Here is a 17,739-nt window from a genome sequence, read left to right on the forward strand (position 1 = left end):
TTTAAAAGAATACAGTGTCTGTGTAATTATTTCGGGTAAAGCTAGCCTTGCGGGCAGCGGGGTGCTGGGGACGCAGCCCCGCCGCACCTATTACTACATTAAAGAAGTAAAGGATTATTTATTTATAAGAAAAACTATAAAAATCCTTTTTTACATGCAGTGTTATAGTTAGTCTTTAGTGGCTTATCATATAGTGATAGCCCCAACATTCTGCCCCTGGTAGCTGGAAAAAAGAGTGTGGAACCTCTTTCAAGGTTGTAAATGTTGATACCTGATTAAAGACATACATTTCAAGGGCAGGCCTCAGCATAAATTTTATTTTTTCCTCTTTAGCCATATCACTGATTGACAAACTATTCCATGACTGCAACCATACTGACAATCTTGGTGAAACTAAAATAAAAAAGTCATGAATGTGTAGTTCATTGGTAGAAAATATTAATTGCTAATGTGCAATTTCTAGGTCATTTTCATTATATATAATTCTGTATCAGTTATTTTCATGTAATATAGATTTTTGAAAAGAGATACACTATGATGGAAATGACTGGAACCTGTATGACATAAAAATAATTCAACAATAATACTATCAGAAACATGGATAAGAAGACACACTCTGTTACATACATGCTGTGTATACTCATGGGTGGACCCCTTAATCTGTATTTCCATTTTCTCATCTGTGGTACAGAAATGACAGAGTTGAGATAATGTTTGATATAATTGTTGTTTCAAATGATTTTTGGCGATTATATCATTAGAGATTATATCATTAAAAGGAAGGTTCAGAGAGAGATAGCTAACTGGGAATACCATGGACGTTTGATACTTCAAAGCCTGATCCCAGTTGAACACCTCCTGCAACAAGGCTAGACCTTCTAATCCCTCCCAATTACAGACTTTGTATTAAAATACATGAGCCTATTGGGACCATTCTCAAGTCAAACCACCAAACAGGGCCACTGGGGTTAAGCCTTGAAGTCTTGGAGCTAATCCTGCTTTCTGTTTGTGCTCTGCTTCCTGCCTACAGATAGAATGTGACTAGCTACCTCTTACTTTTGTCACCCTTATTCCAGTATAAGTAGCTGTGTCCTTTCAAACTGTGAACCCGTTTAAACCCTTCCATAACGACTTCTTCTCAGCCATTGTTCATAGCCATGAGAAATGTAACACACAACCAGAAAAGATGGAGAAACTGAATCTTACGATAATATATCTTTAAATATATATTTGTTTGCTTCCAGATTTAGATTAAGTTCTGTAGAAAAATGTGCTGAGAATGCTTGCGATTTCCTAGAGGAGAAAGAGGAAAAGAAAAGGCCTCCCAAAGCTGATAAGGAAGCTCATGTCATGGCTAACAGACTTCGAAAAGTTAAAAAATCTTTGGAGAAACAACAAAAGATAGGGTAAGTATTTCACTAAGCAAATTGCCACATAAGGGTTTGTAAAGCCCAAATGTCCTAGTAGGAACATGCATTGAAACTGTTCTATAGTGAAGGTCTAATACTGCTTGGATTGTTTCTGTTTTGGAATTTCAGAGGGATAATTGTTTGAAGATAGGTGACTTGCATCACATATTCCTTACTTGCATAGATCAGTTTATGTTTGTTCAAAGTGGGTCTACATTCTACTAGTATGTGTGTATTATAGAAATTGATATGATCATCCCACGTTGTCCATGTAACTCTGTCTTGACTCATGGCTCATTATCACTGTGTGAGCCATAGAGTGAGTTTTATTTCCCCTTATGATCACAGAGGTCTTTATGGGCTTAAGATTCTCTAGATTCACTACTCTCCAACATAATTACTTGTGCTTAATAACTTTAAATTGGTTAAATTAAATGTTTGGTATTCTTTTTCCTGTTGTCTATCTGATGGGGTCTAACTTTTGTGTTGAATATTCAACAATATTTGCTTATGTTTTTACTATTTTACATGTGTCTCCTGCCACTTCCCTTTTAGGATATTATGGTTCTGTCCACTTCATTTATTCTTATATCTCTTTCTTTCCATGGATACAAATATCTGTCTCTTCAGTATATTTACTGTTAATGTTTGCATCACGTGTTTTCATAAATTTGTTATCTGTACTTTGAATCTTGTACTCATTCTTGAACTTGAGCCTATACTATTTTATGTACTATTTTGTTTAACAGAAGATAGATTAGTCTGTATTTTAAAAGCATATACAATGACCATTCCTTAGCTGAAAAATATAAAATCCAAAACAGTGTATGGGGAAATTGTTACATGATAAAAGTTTGTTTTATGTTTAAATTTATTTAAAATATCTATAAATTGCCTTTAAGCTATATATAGGAGATAATATAGATAAAATCTAAATAAATTTTCTTGTTTAGACTTGGGTACCATTTAAAGTTATGCTGTTATTTATTGGCCAACATGTGAAGTTCTAAAAACTAAAATTCAGTTCTCAAGCTCTTTGTATAAGGGATAAAAACCTTTACTAGTTTCCCTAAATCGTAAGCTTCTTTACAACAGGAGGCATACATTTTCTTCTTTGCCTCTCCCTTAACTGGCAGATGAAAAATGTTCCAGAGATTTTTACTTTAAAACTATTTATAAAAAGCATTTATATTATTATTATTGAGAATTTTATGCATGTGTATTGTATATACCTCATTCCTCTCCATATTCTTCCCCCTCCAGGTTCTCTCTCAAAATCATATTTTCTTCTTTTGTAATAAGTATGCTCACACACACGTAATATACACACCCAAATATATCCTGTGGATTCCATTTAATGTGCTTATATGATTACATGTTTAATGATGATCACTTGAAGAAGCTATGAGGAGGCTAGTAACTCTAGAAAGACTGATTCTTCCTCTTTGGCCAGGCACTTAATTGTCTATAGCTCTTCATCTAGAGTTGGGTCCTTGTGAGATTTACCAAATCCATGTTTGCTATCAAGTAGTATTGTAATTGTTCATGTCTTGTTTGGGTGACCACATGGATAAGATTTTGTGGACTCAGCTTCTCTGTATGTAAGAATAAGTACTTAGAATGCTATTGATTGTTATACTGGTTTATGGATGTGGTAGCAGTAAGTTTTCCTTCATGGTCCATTATTTCATCAGGAATATGTAGTTATTGGTTTATTGTACCAGGCATGAATATCCCACTATGGAGTGACACCTTAACTCCAGTTAGTCCTTAGTAGTTTCTCTGGAGATAAAAGTACCTCTGTTGCACCACTGAGAATCTATTAATGCTACTGTTGTAGTTTGCAGCCTTACAGCTGGGTAAGAATTTCCATTGTTTTGTTCCCTTGGCAACTTGCATGGTCCCGTCAAAGACTGTGAAAGCTAGTTCTTAGGGAGGTCTAAAGCTTTTTAAAATGAAGATTTATGACTCACTTTGAATTTGAAACAAGCTTTTAGAGCATTGTTGATTCAAACATTATAAATTCGAGAGCAAGCTATTGTTTGTTCTTGTCATGTACAATGATGTCTCTGCATGGTTTGTTTTTTTCTAGAAAGTATGTATGGAGGTAGTGAACTCCAAGGAGGATGTAGGTAGAAAGTTTAAGATTTCTTGGTAAATGATCCTCCTTAGGATACATAAGCTTCAGAGTTCAGGAGTCACGTGGTCAAGGTGGGTTAGTGACCAGCAACTCAAATTGTCAAATGAAAGTTGTTTTAATATCTTTAGCATTTTATTGTAAGGAGGATGGGGACCTTGCATTATGCCCTATGCATCACAGGGCAAGCTCCGAACCTTTTCTGTTTACATCCATTTCTATAATGTGAGAACCCTAAAGAAACACACACATCATGAACTTACTTGGGTCATGTTTATTGACTTTGAAAAATATTTTTTTTCTGTTTTCTTTAGCAGTTTTTATTTATTAACAATGCCTTATTTAATAGTTTAAAAAATTGAGTGGCACAACAATCTGTGTTCCTCTGTAAGTGTATAAGCACATGTTTTGAAAACACAGGTCTAGGCATAATGACATTTACCTTCTCATTAAAGTTCAAGCTAATTGGAGGTGATGTATTCTGGAAGTGTGGTATATACTACATGGTAGAATGCAAGTGGACTCATCTTCCTATGTTCAGAAATGTCTTATTTACATAATTAAGATACAAATGTGAGGAAAGCATACATAACCTAGTGATTGTAAAAGCCTGGTGCATTCAGGGGTCCTGGAGAATACAAAATGATCACCTACGGGTCACAGCCAGGTTTATGTAGCCTATGCTGAGAAGGACTGCCCATGTTTGTATATGCCTTAGCGAAGGGGAGTGTACACATGAGGGACTCACGAGAAAGAGCAGGAGGAAAGAAAAGTTAAGAGGACATAGCTTCTGTTAGAATACAGCTTGAACATGGTCCCTGTTTGCAGTGTCCACCAAAAGGAGGAAGGTGGGATATCTTTATTTGGCAAAGCAGAAAGAGGAGAACACATACCTCTAACCAGAGTATGAGAACATTTGAAGGAGAGAAAATGAGCATTATATTAGCAAGATGAAGCAAGGTCATCTGTGGAATGGGAAACAATGGAGAACAATACGGAAAAAAGTCACATTCATAATAGCTTTATCTTGAGGAATCCTAGACCCCAGGGGATGATGAGCAGACACATTAGAGGGAGAGAACTGAGTTACGATAATATAAATGTATGAAGCAGTGATTCTGGGATTCCTGGAAAGATTGGATACAAATACTAATTTCTTGTAATATTATTCCTGTAAAGAGATGAAAATAATAAAAAGCCTTTGAGAAGATTGGATCAAAGCATCATGCATGAAGCTGAACACGATTATCTCCTGAAGCGTCTGGAGAAGAATCTGGAGATTCCTCAGGACTGCACGTATGCTGATCAGAAAGCAATAGATGATGAGGTCAGCACTCAGAAGGGACCAGTGCTCCAAGAGTGTAGGCTTCGTCTATGTAGACAGTGTTGGACATACTGCAGGCAATTGCTACCATAAGGGAAGTCTCTAGGAGCTAGACATGTAACAGACAGAAACTTTTGCTGCACACAACATTCAAGGGCCTTCCAATCTACCCTTAGGATAGGATTAGAATTTGTAGACTGATTTTTTTCTTGTTGACAAATTACCCAAGTATCTGTTTTTGCATGGTGTCTTCTATAGAAGTCTGTATATATTATAGTTAGAATTTGGATCCATACAGAATAATATATTTAAATTTTGACAGCATTCTTAAAATTAGGGTCTTTATTACAGCTAAAAGAATTCACCAAAGTCATTGGAATATCTAAAATTGGTTTAGCCCATCATCTTTAAACTTTTTGTTCTTCCATCTATTGCTGTTCATAGTCAACATATGTAACAATGCAACAAGTTTCAATAAAAGCAATATCATCACACACCCCACACACATTCACATATACATCTGTGTATTTTCATTGTGTCATGAATCTTCTTTTGTCAGCTTCATAATCTGTCTAGTATGTACATCATTATTTTAATTGGTCCTTGACATTCTATCTTATAGATAACTGTACAATAAAAGTAGCTAGGAAATATCCTCTTATGTTTGTAGACTTAAACTTTTCTCTTCTCTCCAAGTGTTTATATATTTTTATATATTATAATACTGGGCACAACTGGATTTCCTCCTACCTACTTGGAGACCCTTAGGTAATCACTCTGTATTCTCTAGGACCCTTGAATGAACCCATCTTTTGCAATCACTAGATCATGCACACTAACTTTACATTTGTATCTTAACTACACAAATAAGACCTTTCTGAACATAAGAAGGTGAGGGCACTTGCATTCTAACATGTAGTGGTATATATCACACATCGAAATGGATGCAATGTGGATAAAGGCATTTCTTGACCTTATAGTACAAAGGTTTTGCTTTATTTTCTGGGGAGAACTGTGAAATTTTTCTTGTAGAGATTATTTGGTGCCATAAAACATTCTTTTGTTATTTTTGTTGTTGATGATGATGATGATGATTGATGATGCATAGATGTAGAGCAAAGACCAATGATCACATCATTTGGTCAAATTATTATGTAATATGTATATTATTTTCATTGGACATATTTGAATGAGCATTAGATAAATAATACTTTAAATCTCTTGTTTTGCAGTCATTGCAGATGGTGTTTAGTCGGGTGAACAATCAAAGGAAAGGTGACACACTGAAGCGATTGGCAAGGAGGGGTATTGGCTTTCATCACAGATCTATGAGCGCCAAAGAAAAGCAGTTAGTGGAAATTCTTTTTAGGAAAGGATTCATTAGGGTGGGTCATTTTTTCTTTGTAAAATTTGAAAATATAAATAGATGAAGCAGAATGTTCATGAAATGAAGAAATATAGCCACCCCTTACTGTTTCCCCCCTCATATACCTATGTTATTTGGGCTGTGGACTTCGTTTAATGGCTGTGGTACCTTTGCATATGCTCTATGTCATTTAACTGGAGAAGGAGGCTTGACTGGTGCCACTTACTACATACATTTGCCCACAAAACAAAGCATCTCTATGTTGACCTCAGTGCATAACTTACTCATGTTTTTATCTTAAGGTTCTTTTTTTTATTTTTTTATTTTCGAGACAGGGTTTCTCCGTAGCTTTTTGGTTCCTGTCCTGGAACTAGCTCTTCTGGTCTCAAACTCACAGAGATCTGCCTGCCTCTGCCTCCAGAGTGCTGGGATTAAAGGCGTGTGGCACCACTGCCCGGCCCTCTTATGTTTTTATATGTTGGGTTTGTTGATGTGGCTTTGATACAAAGATTCTCCACAAGAATTTAGAGAGTATTTATATTTTAGTTTGGTGAAGATGTTTTCCTAATGTGGCAGCTGAAATTATAGCACAGACATCTGCTTCCTTGGGGCTTCAATTTATCTCAGCAAAGCCTGTAAATATGTTGTACTGAATGTCATTTCTACTGTTAAACTGATGGGGGACAAGAAGAAGATTGTCATAAATGACTTTCAGGGCACATTCTTACTGTGTTTTCTTTAGTACATCCTGGTTTGTGAAGATGTTTTACGATGTGAAGTAATGTTTTCTCATTGTTTTGTAACTGATGCTTATGCCTCTGTCAAAATGAAAAAATGTTACTTACTAAATTGTATGAAATTATTTTTATTCAAATCTTTTTAACAAGCACAAACATTGAGAGTGTAGGAGCTTTACATTTAGAAAAAAGGGAGAGATATGGTTAAAATAGTATCTGACAGCAATGTCTTAGTACTAATAAAGTGAGAATAACTCAACTGATAAAGAATAGCTACAGCAATGGCTTCATCAGATACTATTTTAACCATATCTCTTTCCCTTTTTTCTTTCTCTTCATTATATCCACTCTTTCTTTTTACCTATGCCTTACAACATGTAAGGTTGATAACTTTTAGTAGTCAGAGTCAGATTTTAAATATTGCTCAATATTCATATTTACTTGGCAACAATCTAAGGTTCCTCTGTATACTGCCCTCTCACAGAGAAATTCCTGTCCTAATGTTTTACATATTATGTCTACTGTAATACTTACTCCATGCCAGATACAACAGTGAATGATTCTTGGACTTTAGTATTTTAAGAGTACATAAAATAACAGTGATATTGAGGTACATTGAGGGAATAAAGAGCAGAGAAATAGATGATGAGAGAATATAATTATTTCAGATATGACCTCTATGTTCCTCTGTGACATCTGTACTACACAATCAAGACTAAGGTATATATTCCTTGTAAAGAATAGGTATAACACATTCCATTTGAGAATATGTTGTCTATGTTTGCAAAGTAAGAAGAAACATTTTGTGTCTCATCCCCTTTGTTTACTCACTGCAGTTTTATTGGGATTTAAATACAGTTTTTAGCAATTTCATGGAAATACTTGTATTCAACCAAAATGTCAGTGTGTGAAATCACTGTTTTATTCCATTGTAGGTGGTGACAGCTACGGGAACACTCGCTTTAGGAATCAACATGCCTTGTAAATCTGTGGTTTTTGCTCAAAACTCAGTCTATCTGGATGCTTTAACTTTCAGACAGGTAAATAAATATACATTAACTTAATGTAATGTATTCATACTATGTAGCCATGAAATAGTAAAAAAAATTACTTTAACTACTAATTTAGTAAATAAATTCAGTTCATGGCAGAACACTGTAGGTGCCTGTCTGGTACTGAGTAAGCATAGGGCTATGAGATTATTTGACCACTGCTAATCATGTGTATGGTCTTTGATAAGGCATTCAAACTTCTCTCTTGTCTGGAGAATATGGGTGATCATTACTTCATGTCATGCACACAGGCTAAATAAAGCAATTTGCAAAAAAGGGATCCACATCACAGATTCCTGGGAAACATTTACTTTCTAATTTACTGAGCAACTGAGCATAGGTTTCTATTCTGGAACCATTTTTAATACTTTTCTTGACTCTAGATACATAGTCTGTTTCTAAATCAATGTCTGTACTCTCCTGTGGTGTTATTTGGTTGTTTTCCCACAATCTGTACACGCAGTATTGCCATGCTCTGCCCAGTTCCAGAGACTGACCTAACTGACCTAACAAGCTAGTGAGAAAAGCACAGATACACAGACACACAGAAAAGCTGGGAGCATGTGGATTTGACTCCCAATGGAGAAACTATATCACTCAGAAGCTCAATGTGTTTCTTATATAAAGTTGAACATAAAAGTGGGGTTATTGCATACAGTTGAACAAGGAGCCAGGTTGGCTAATCTTAGGGGCAGTCTCTGTAGGGGAGAAGTCTTTAGGCAAAAATATCTGGGAGGAGAGAGCTATAATGGACAGTTTCTGCATACACTATATTACAATTCAAATGTGGACCCGAAAAATGACTTTTAATCCCTGTGGGGAAAGAAAGGGGATTTTGACATTCCCATGGGTCTGAGGCACTGGGTCCTTGACAAACCCATCCCTATGTCAATGATATTTGTCAGTGATATACATTCATATAGAACTTCATTCACTTTACCCAGGGCTTCCTCAGTTTCCCAAACAGTTGCCTTTCACCATAAAGTCTTGATCTTGGATATTAAAGCGTTTTCCTTGCTTTTGATTCTTCTCTTTCTATTATGTTCTGCAGACAACAGAGTTTGTCTTTATAGAATTACCTTCTCAGAAATGTTTGGTCAATATTTCTGCTGGCAGCATCAAATGTAGCTATATCCAGTAAAATTCAAATCATAGTGAATGTGTATAATTAATATTAACAATACATTATTATATAGTGTCATAATATAAGTTATAGCATGTACTATGTAATGTTATATCCATAATATATATAATCATAGAATATTTTATCTCATAAGTCATGTCAGAAAGTGGCAATTATATATTGTATAACTCATAGTATATTCATAGCATTAGATATATGATTTTATAAATAGATCTAGTTCTATACAACATTATGCAAATACTTAGTATAACTAATGATACATGGAAATGCAGATACATTATTTTAAACAGCCCTACTTCAGATATGATGAACTTTTTAGATTTCAAATAGAAGGCTATTTATTTTAGCTGACCCCTAGGCACAGTATATGTGCCCCAAAACAATATAAAAGGCTTAGTTCTTTACATTCTTTTAGGAAAAACACTCAGATGGTTCTCACAGCATGATTCTGCTCTGTTTCCAGATGTCTGGTCGGGCTGGAAGACGAGGGCAAGACCTGCTGGGTGATGTCTACTTCTTTGATATTCCACAATTTAAAATAAAAAAGCTCATAAAATCCAAAGTGCCTGAGCTGAGAGGCCAGTTTCCTCTCAGTATCTCACTCATTCTGAGACTCATGCTGCTGGCCTCCAAGGCAGATGACCCAGAGGACGGCAAGGCGAAGGTGCTGTGTCTCCCAACTTGGGCTTCTACCAATGGTCTGGCTGCCTGTGCTCTGCTGTGCTGTTATCAGGGTTAGCATGCTTCTCCATGTTCTCTAGAGAGTGGTGGAGAACGCTAAGGAAAACAATGATAAGTTGTGCTTGTTTTCATTGTTAGACAGAATTGGTGACTGGGTGGTTACTAAAGTGTTCCCATGATCAGTGTCTTCTAGCATAATAGACAGTATTGTCTTGTACTGAGAGTGCCAGCTACCATCTGTTTATACCATTCAGAAATAGAAAGAATTTATTTTATAAATGTAATGTAACAGTTTACTTTTCATAAGACAAAGTGTTAAGTTAATTATAAATGTTTAGAAAATGTAGAAAGTTGGAAAAAAACCCAAAGCAAAAAAAAATAGTACTCACGCTTAGTTCTACCAAAATGATCACATTATTATTTTTTTATTACTATTATTTTGGATTTTTGAGACAGGATTTCTCTGTAGTTTTTGGTGCCTGCCCTGTGACTAGCTCTTGTAGACCATGCTGGTGTCATACTCACAGATATCTGCCTGCCTCTGCCTCTTGAGTGCTGGGATTAGAGGTGTGTGCCACCACTGCCCGGCCACATTATTATTTTTGTTTTTGTTTTTCAGACATTTTTTTCAAGGTATGATTGCACACTTTATAAGGGTGTAAGCAAGTGGACATCAAACCATAACCAGAACATTGTCTTGATGTTTTAGGGTCTGATAAAAGGAGTATGAGACCATGAATTTGAAACTCACAATTAGATGATTTAATTTCTATTTTTGTGACAACACACTGTTAGAAGGACTTGTGTTCGTTTTCTGTTGGCCGCAGCAGAATGACACAGGTGGAGTGAACTATCAGGAAGAGAGGTTTGTTTTGGCTCATGATTACAGAGGTTCAATGCTGCAGCGTGACATTTAGTGAAAGACTTTCTTGCAGTGTTCCAATGACAGGACATCGTTTGTTAAACAGGAAATGTCCCAGCCTATCTGACATTTCCTTTTCCTTCCTCTTGTACAATCACAGAGGATTCCAACATGGGAACCTTCTACTCTTAAGACTTCCTCTGCTTCTAATCACTTCCCTAAATCCCAGCCCTCAATAAAATCGCCAGCATGGAGATTAGATTTCAGCATGTTCTAGGGACCACATTCAGACCACAGCAGGACCTATTCTACTAGGTACAATATTCTACTAATATATACTTTATTTCTGCAAATATCTGTGGAGCCTTCCCTAGAGAAAAATTAGCATTCAGGAGAGCAAAGTCCTCAAGTGAAGGTGGCCTTGTTCATATTGAGGTCCTTGATAGAAGGAGAGTGGAAGTCTGTTTGTGCAGACCTGCTGTGAGGTGAGCTTCAGTACATCGGAGCCAGGCACGGTATGGATTGAAGCTACTTTTAAAATCATGTGCCCAAAATAAATTGCTCCTCATTTAAGTTGCTCTTCTCAGTTCATAGCAGTGAAAATACTAATCTATCATGCTAGTGTGCCTTTAGTTATAAGCTCTGTACCTCCAGGACAGAGTAAACCACTATTAGTTCCTTTCTCCCCACATCCCCTCACCACTTTGCTGTTTTCCAAATGCCTCCTCCTCTGATTCCTGTGTGCAAGGAAAAGGGGTGTTAGTAAAGGAACCTTTTGGTTCCCTTCATAACCCACTGCAAAGGAAAGGAGGAGTTCAACCCTTTTATTCTTCCTCCTGTCCTACCATTAAGCATATAGGAATTAAATACAGTAGTAGCTAGAAATACGGCTCAGATGTTAAGAACACGTAAGATTGTTGCAGAGGACCTGAGTTCAGTTCCCAGTGCTCATACTGGGTGTTTCTTACCACCCTTTAACTCCAAGAGGTCTGATGGCCTTGAATTCCATGAGTACTTGCATATACTGCCCCCCATATATACATATAATGAAAAACAAAATAATTCATTCTTGTTCTTTGTTGTTATTTTGAAAGGACAGCGGAGATTTTTCTTGCATTCTGTAAATTCTCCAATCTAAGGGTAGACAGGTTGACTTTTGAGTGGTGCTAAGAAAGCTTGCTTTTATTGTGAGTTCATAGATATTTTAGACAAAAGTTGAATACTATACATACAAGAGTGTTGTTTGAAACTGGAGATGAAGAAACATTTTTCGTTCCTTTGGTTTCAGCCAAATTCCTTGTAATAATTTTGCAGTAATGCCATACATACAGAATAGTATATTTAAACCCCTTCTCAACTCATATGCTACATGCTCTGAAGCTTATAATGTCTTTTCTGCTCAGACTGTTTGGAGACAATTTTTTTTTTCTGGTTTGGTTTTCTGTGCTTATCTTATTCACTTTTCTGCTAATGTGATAAGACCATGCTCAAGGGAACTTATAGAAGGAACGGTCTGCTGGAGACATTTGAGTCCCTGACCATCATGGCAGGAACAGGGCAGCAGGAAGGGAGGCAGGGCACTGGAATAGTGGGTGAGGCTTCCCAGCCTGAGACAGTAGCACAATGTAGGGACAGAGAGCTAACTGGGAACGGCATGGGCCTTTGAAGCCCCGAAGCCTACTCTTGGTAATCCTTCTTAAACTGTTCTCAAAGCAGAGAACAAGCATTCAAACACATGATCCTATGAGGCCATTGTCATTAAATCTGCCACAGTGCTCTTTAGTGTGCTAAAGGACATACATGCTATGTTAGGTGATTTGCTATATGATGAAGGAAATTGTGTTGTATTAAATCTAACTGAAGTTTGTATATTATTGCTGTTTTTTGTTGTACTTTTTGTATCCTATACAGTGGGTGACCAAGAGCACCAAAAGGAACCCTTTTAAGGGTACCCCCTTTGCATGTGTGCTGTAGTCAGAGGAGACAGACTTTGGAAAAGAATAAAGTAGTAAAGGGGGGAACCCACAATGATTCACTTTGCTTTAGGGGTATAGATCTTGTAACCCACCTTATATAAGTTATGTGATGTGTGTGTGTGTGTGTGTGTTTCTGCTTGTTATATGTAATTTAGTCTGTGTTATTGCAAAGACATTTCACTTAATGTTACTAAATCAAGTTGCTGTTCTCTGCAGGCACTGTCAGTGCTGAGGCACTCATTGTTATCCTTCAAACGTCCCCGAGTCACAGACATGTTAAAGCTTTACTTCTTATATTCTTTGCAGTTCCTGGTGAAAGAGGTAGGAGCCAGTCCCCCCCTCCACATCTCTTTCTCTCTCTCTCTCCTCTGCCTGTAATACATTTCTACTACATAGATAGAATTTTTTAAGTAGCAGATTTGATTTTTTAATTTTTAAAAAATATTTATTTATTTTTTAAAAAGAAAATAAACTGTCTTTTTCCATTTTCCATACCAGCCCCAGTTCCCACTCCTTCCCCTCCTCCCATTCCCTCCCCCTCCACCCCGCTTCAGCCCCCATCCACTTCTCAGGGAGTATAAGGCACATTGCTTGGGAAAGGTCCAAGGCCCTCCTTACTATATGTCTGCTGAGTGAGGTATCCATCCAAAGAGAATGGGATACCAAAAAACCAGTAAAGCAGTAGGTAAAATCCTGGTGCCACTGGTAGTGGCCCCACAGTCTTCCCCAGTCATAAAACTGTTACCCATATTCAGAGGGACTAGTTGGTCCTATGCAGGTTTCTTCCCTGTCCAGCTGGAGTTGATGAGCTCCTATTGGCTCAGGTAGACTGTTTCAGTGGGGTACCCATCATGGTCTTGAACTCTTTGTATTCTCCCTCCTCCCACTCTTCAACTGGACTTTGGGAGCTCAGCCCAGTGCTCCCCTGCAGGTCTCTGTCTCTGTTTCCATCAGTTTCTGATGATATTTAAGATAGTCATCAATCTGACTACAGGGCAAGGTCAGTTCAGGTACCCTCTCCTCTATTTCTTAGGGTCTTAGCTGGGGTCATCCTTGTATATTCCTGGGAATTTCTCTAGTGTCAGGTTTCTTCTTTGCCCCATAATGAGTCCCTCAATCAAAATATCTCTTCTTTTTTGCTCTCATTTCTGTTCTTCCTCCATCTCTACTATCCTGTTCCCTCAAGTTTTCCTCCCCTTGTCTTCCCTTCTGCTCTCCCTTCTCCCCTGACCCATGATCCCAATTTTGTCAGGCAATCTTGTCCATTTTTCCTTTCCAGGTGAATTTATGTATGTTTTCCTTGGGGTTCACCTTGTTACTTAATTTCTGTATGGTCATGGACTACAGGCTTTTTATGCTTCGCTTTACAACTAGTATACACTTGTGAGTGAGTAAATATGTTCATCTTTCTGGGCTTGGATTACCTCACTCAGGATGATTTTTTTTCTAGTTCCATCTATTTGCATGTAAATTTCAAGACTATTTTTTTTATTGCTGAGTAGTACTTTATTGTGTATGTAAATGTACATTTTCTTTATCCATTCGTCAGTTGAGGGACATCTAGGTTGTTTCCAGGTTCTGGCTATTACAAATAATGCTGTGATGAACATAGTTGAGCAAACGTCCTTGTAGTATGAGCATGCTTTGGTCATGTGCCCAAGAGTGCTATTGCTGAGTTCTGAGGTAGGTTGATTCCCAGTTTTCTAAGAAACCTCCATACTGATTTCCAGAATGGTTGTACAATTTCACAAAACATTTTATCTACCTTTGTGTGTATGTATGTGTAGATGTCACATGTGTGTAGGTGCCCATAGAGACAAGAAGAGGGCATGAAGGTACCTGAAATTAGAGGTATAGCACTCTATAACTCTCAGTTGAGGCACTTAGTGTGGATTCTGTAAAACTGAGCTCAGGTTGTCTGGAAGAGCAGCAAGTGCTGCTGACTGCTGAGCCATCTCTCCAGCCCTAGATTTTTGTTTTTAACTAGACTGCATTATAGTAAACATTAGAAGACAATACCCAATGAGTACTGCTACTTGTAATTCATGTAATTATTAAAGTTGGGCTTCTTAGTAGTTACAGTCTGATTGGCATGTAGTATTTTAAACTGATAATGAATAACCTACTTGTTACTAATTTCGTGAGTTGAGCCAAACTAACAAATTATTTCTGTTCTCTAGGGACATATAGATCAAGAAGGTAACCCGACAGGGTTTGCTGGCCTTGTATCACATTTACATTACCATGAACCGTCTAATCTTGTTTTTGTCAGTTTTCTTGTAAGAGGTCTTTTCCATAATCTCTGTCAGCCAACTCATGAAGGTAAGTTTGAGGGTTATGTTGTCTCTGTGTATGTGTGTGTTGAACATCAAAATGATATTATCAAATCATACAGAATACAAATAGTATATCATTATTAGTATATAGTTATATATCAAATAATATCTGATATATGTTATATATGTAAAATTATATGTGTGTGTGTGTGTGTGTGTGTGTAAATTCTTACCATGGTGGGAAAAAATCTGATAGATTTGTAGAAAACTAGAACTTCAGAACTATATTTATTCAATTATCACTTGAGAAAGTATCAGTTAAGTGTAACAATGTATATATAAAAATCTTATTTTTTATTTTAATTAATAAAAGGGGAATGATAATTATATAGTTAAATTATAGGTTTGCAAATAAGATAAAGTGAAATCAGTACTAATAGATGTCTATTTTGAGACAATGTTTTTAAAATATTCACTACTGCAAGTTTTGACTTGAAAAGTGTGTTACTACAAGGAATCTGATCATACTATGTAATATACAATATTTATCAAACTTTTTTGTAATTAAATTATATGATCAATTTTAAAGAACAGCATAGAAAAACATTATTGAAATATGAAACTCAAAATTCCACCCTCAGATAATAACTAACATTATCTATGAATATTACATACAACACTATTTTCTTTGACTATAACTGTACAGTGTACATCAATAACTGATATTTCATGGATTATGTGTCTGAGGTCAATTATACATATAAAATTTGCTGATATTGGGCAAAATTGTATTAATAAGTCCCATACAGCTTTTATGGAAAAACTTTGAGTTCAGCGTTTCAAAATAAATTCTTCCCACAATAAATCTGAAGTAAATATTGCCTTCTCATAATATTTGTGATTAATGTTGTGATATTCCCCAGTGCATGGTGGCTTCAATGCCTCCTGCTTTTTCTTCTGTCACTAGCTGATGGAAATAATTTGCTTTGTGCAGCCCTGTAGTTTTCTCCTCTAAGAAACGTATCATTTTGTGACTCCTCTGAAAGTTTTGTAAAATATGAAATCATTTCAGGGAAGGTAGAGTTTTGTTTATTGTTGCTGACAGAGGTAGCCAAAATTCATAACTTTATAAAGGATGCACCCAGAAGTTAAATAAATGGACAAGTTTCTAACCATCTAAGAAGTCAGAGACAATACTCAAATGTAACTAGCCTGAAGCTAGATCCAAAGTTACTGACTATCACATTTTGGGCATTCCTACTATTTTCGTGCTCTTGGAATGCAGTGGCTTAAATGGACTGTGGCTGCAACTGAGTTGAAAAACGTTATCTGTGGGTTTAGTTTCGGATAGTTTTGTCTTTAGCATTGAGAAATCATATGATATTATTGAGTAGGTGAGAGAGGCTATCATGGTTAGCGTGAGAATGGCCCCCATAGGCTCAATACTTGGTCACCAGGGAATAGCGTGATTTTCTTTGTTTAAGGAAATGTGTCAATGGACTTTCTTTGCTGTTGCCAGTGCCAAACAATAACATGGAGACATTATTAATTTTTTTCTCTTTGCTTAATGCAACTGTCTATAAATATTTTTAGCTTTTATTTATTTATTTTTAAGCCAATCTTTTCTTATTTTACATGCATATCCCAGTTCCCATTCCCCCAAACTTCCTACCATCTCCCATTTCTTCCTCAGAGAGCGTAAGACTTTCCATGGGGAGTCAACAAAGTCTGACACATCACTTTTAAGCAGGACCAAGGCCCTTCCCCCTATGACTAGGCTGAGCAAGGTATCTCTCCAAAAAGAATGGGCTCTAAAAAGTCAGTTCTATCAATAGAGAGAAATCCTGGTCCCACTCCCAGATTGCCAAAGTCATACAATTGTCACCCATATTCAGCTTACATAGGACCAAACTAGGCCCTCTTAATGTGGGGGGACTTATTAGTTAATACCTTGGTCTTACCTTAGGTTTGTTCCATTAGCTCTTACAACCTAAATTAACCCATTTATTTTTATTTATTCTGTCATGTGATGTTACCTTTCTTCCATCTTATAGCTCCTATTTCTTCTCCATGTATGGCTGGTGACTTTACCTTTCTCCCTACCAGAGACCTCTTTGTTCCCAGAAATCTCAAATTCTGCCTAGCTAATTGCTGTTCAGCTTTTTATTACACCAATTATAGCAAATATATCTTTAAACAACCTACAAATATCTCACAAAAGAAATGTGTCATTTGGGGTGAGTTTTGAGATTTCAGAAGCATAGCAAGTACAGAGTCTTCCCCGTCCCACTTTGCCGCCTGTGGGTTCAGTTGGAGAACTCTTAGATACATCTCCAGAACCAGGTCTCTTTGTGTGCCTTTCACGATGATTATGTGCTAAACCTCTGAAACTGTACGCAAGCCAAATAAATGCTTTTTAAACAAAAGTTATCATGATCATAATGTCTTGTTGCAACAATAGAACACTAACCAAGACAGAATTTGGTACCAGAAGCTTGGTATTGCTGTGACAGGCCTGCCAAACTGCCTGTGGACTTCTGATAGACTTTGGATTAGGAAAGCAGTTACTTGAGGCTTGATGAGTCATACTAGTAGGAACACAGAAGATAGTAGCACTGAGAGTGATAGAGATTTCAGAGGAGAAAAATATTAGTATGTGGCCTAGAGACTTGGGTGATGTTTTGTGAATTTTCTGCTCTTATCCAAAAATATGCCAGATGCTAAATTGAAGAGTTCTGGATTAATGACCCTTGCAAAGATTTCTAGGCAGCCTAG

At 36.7% G+C, this 17,739-nt stretch overlaps 1 protein-coding gene across 1 annotated transcript in view; it reads left to right on the top strand.

The window, feature by feature from the left end:
• The window catches only part of LOC101993403 (probable ATP-dependent RNA helicase DDX60), a 90,451-nt gene that overhangs the window by 57,171 nt on the left and 15,541 nt on the right, over positions 1–17,739 (top strand). The window contains exons 25-31 of the mRNA XM_013354693.1: positions 1,245–1,406; positions 4,726–4,873; positions 6,103–6,255; positions 7,909–8,013; positions 9,633–9,833; positions 12,905–13,009; positions 14,869–15,010. Of these exons, the coding sequence (XP_013210147.1) occupies positions 1,245–1,406; positions 4,726–4,873; positions 6,103–6,255; positions 7,909–8,013; positions 9,633–9,833; positions 12,905–13,009; positions 14,869–15,010 (1,016 nt within the window). The remainder of the gene's footprint in view (positions 1–1,244; positions 1,407–4,725; positions 4,874–6,102; positions 6,256–7,908; positions 8,014–9,632; positions 9,834–12,904; positions 13,010–14,868; positions 15,011–17,739) is intronic.

Source organism: Microtus ochrogaster, unplaced genomic scaffold (assembly GCF_000317375.1).
Source record: "Microtus ochrogaster isolate Prairie Vole_2 unplaced genomic scaffold, MicOch1.0 UNK61, whole genome shotgun sequence".
NCBI classification, from domain to species: domain Eukaryota; kingdom Metazoa; phylum Chordata; class Mammalia; order Rodentia; family Cricetidae; genus Microtus; species Microtus ochrogaster.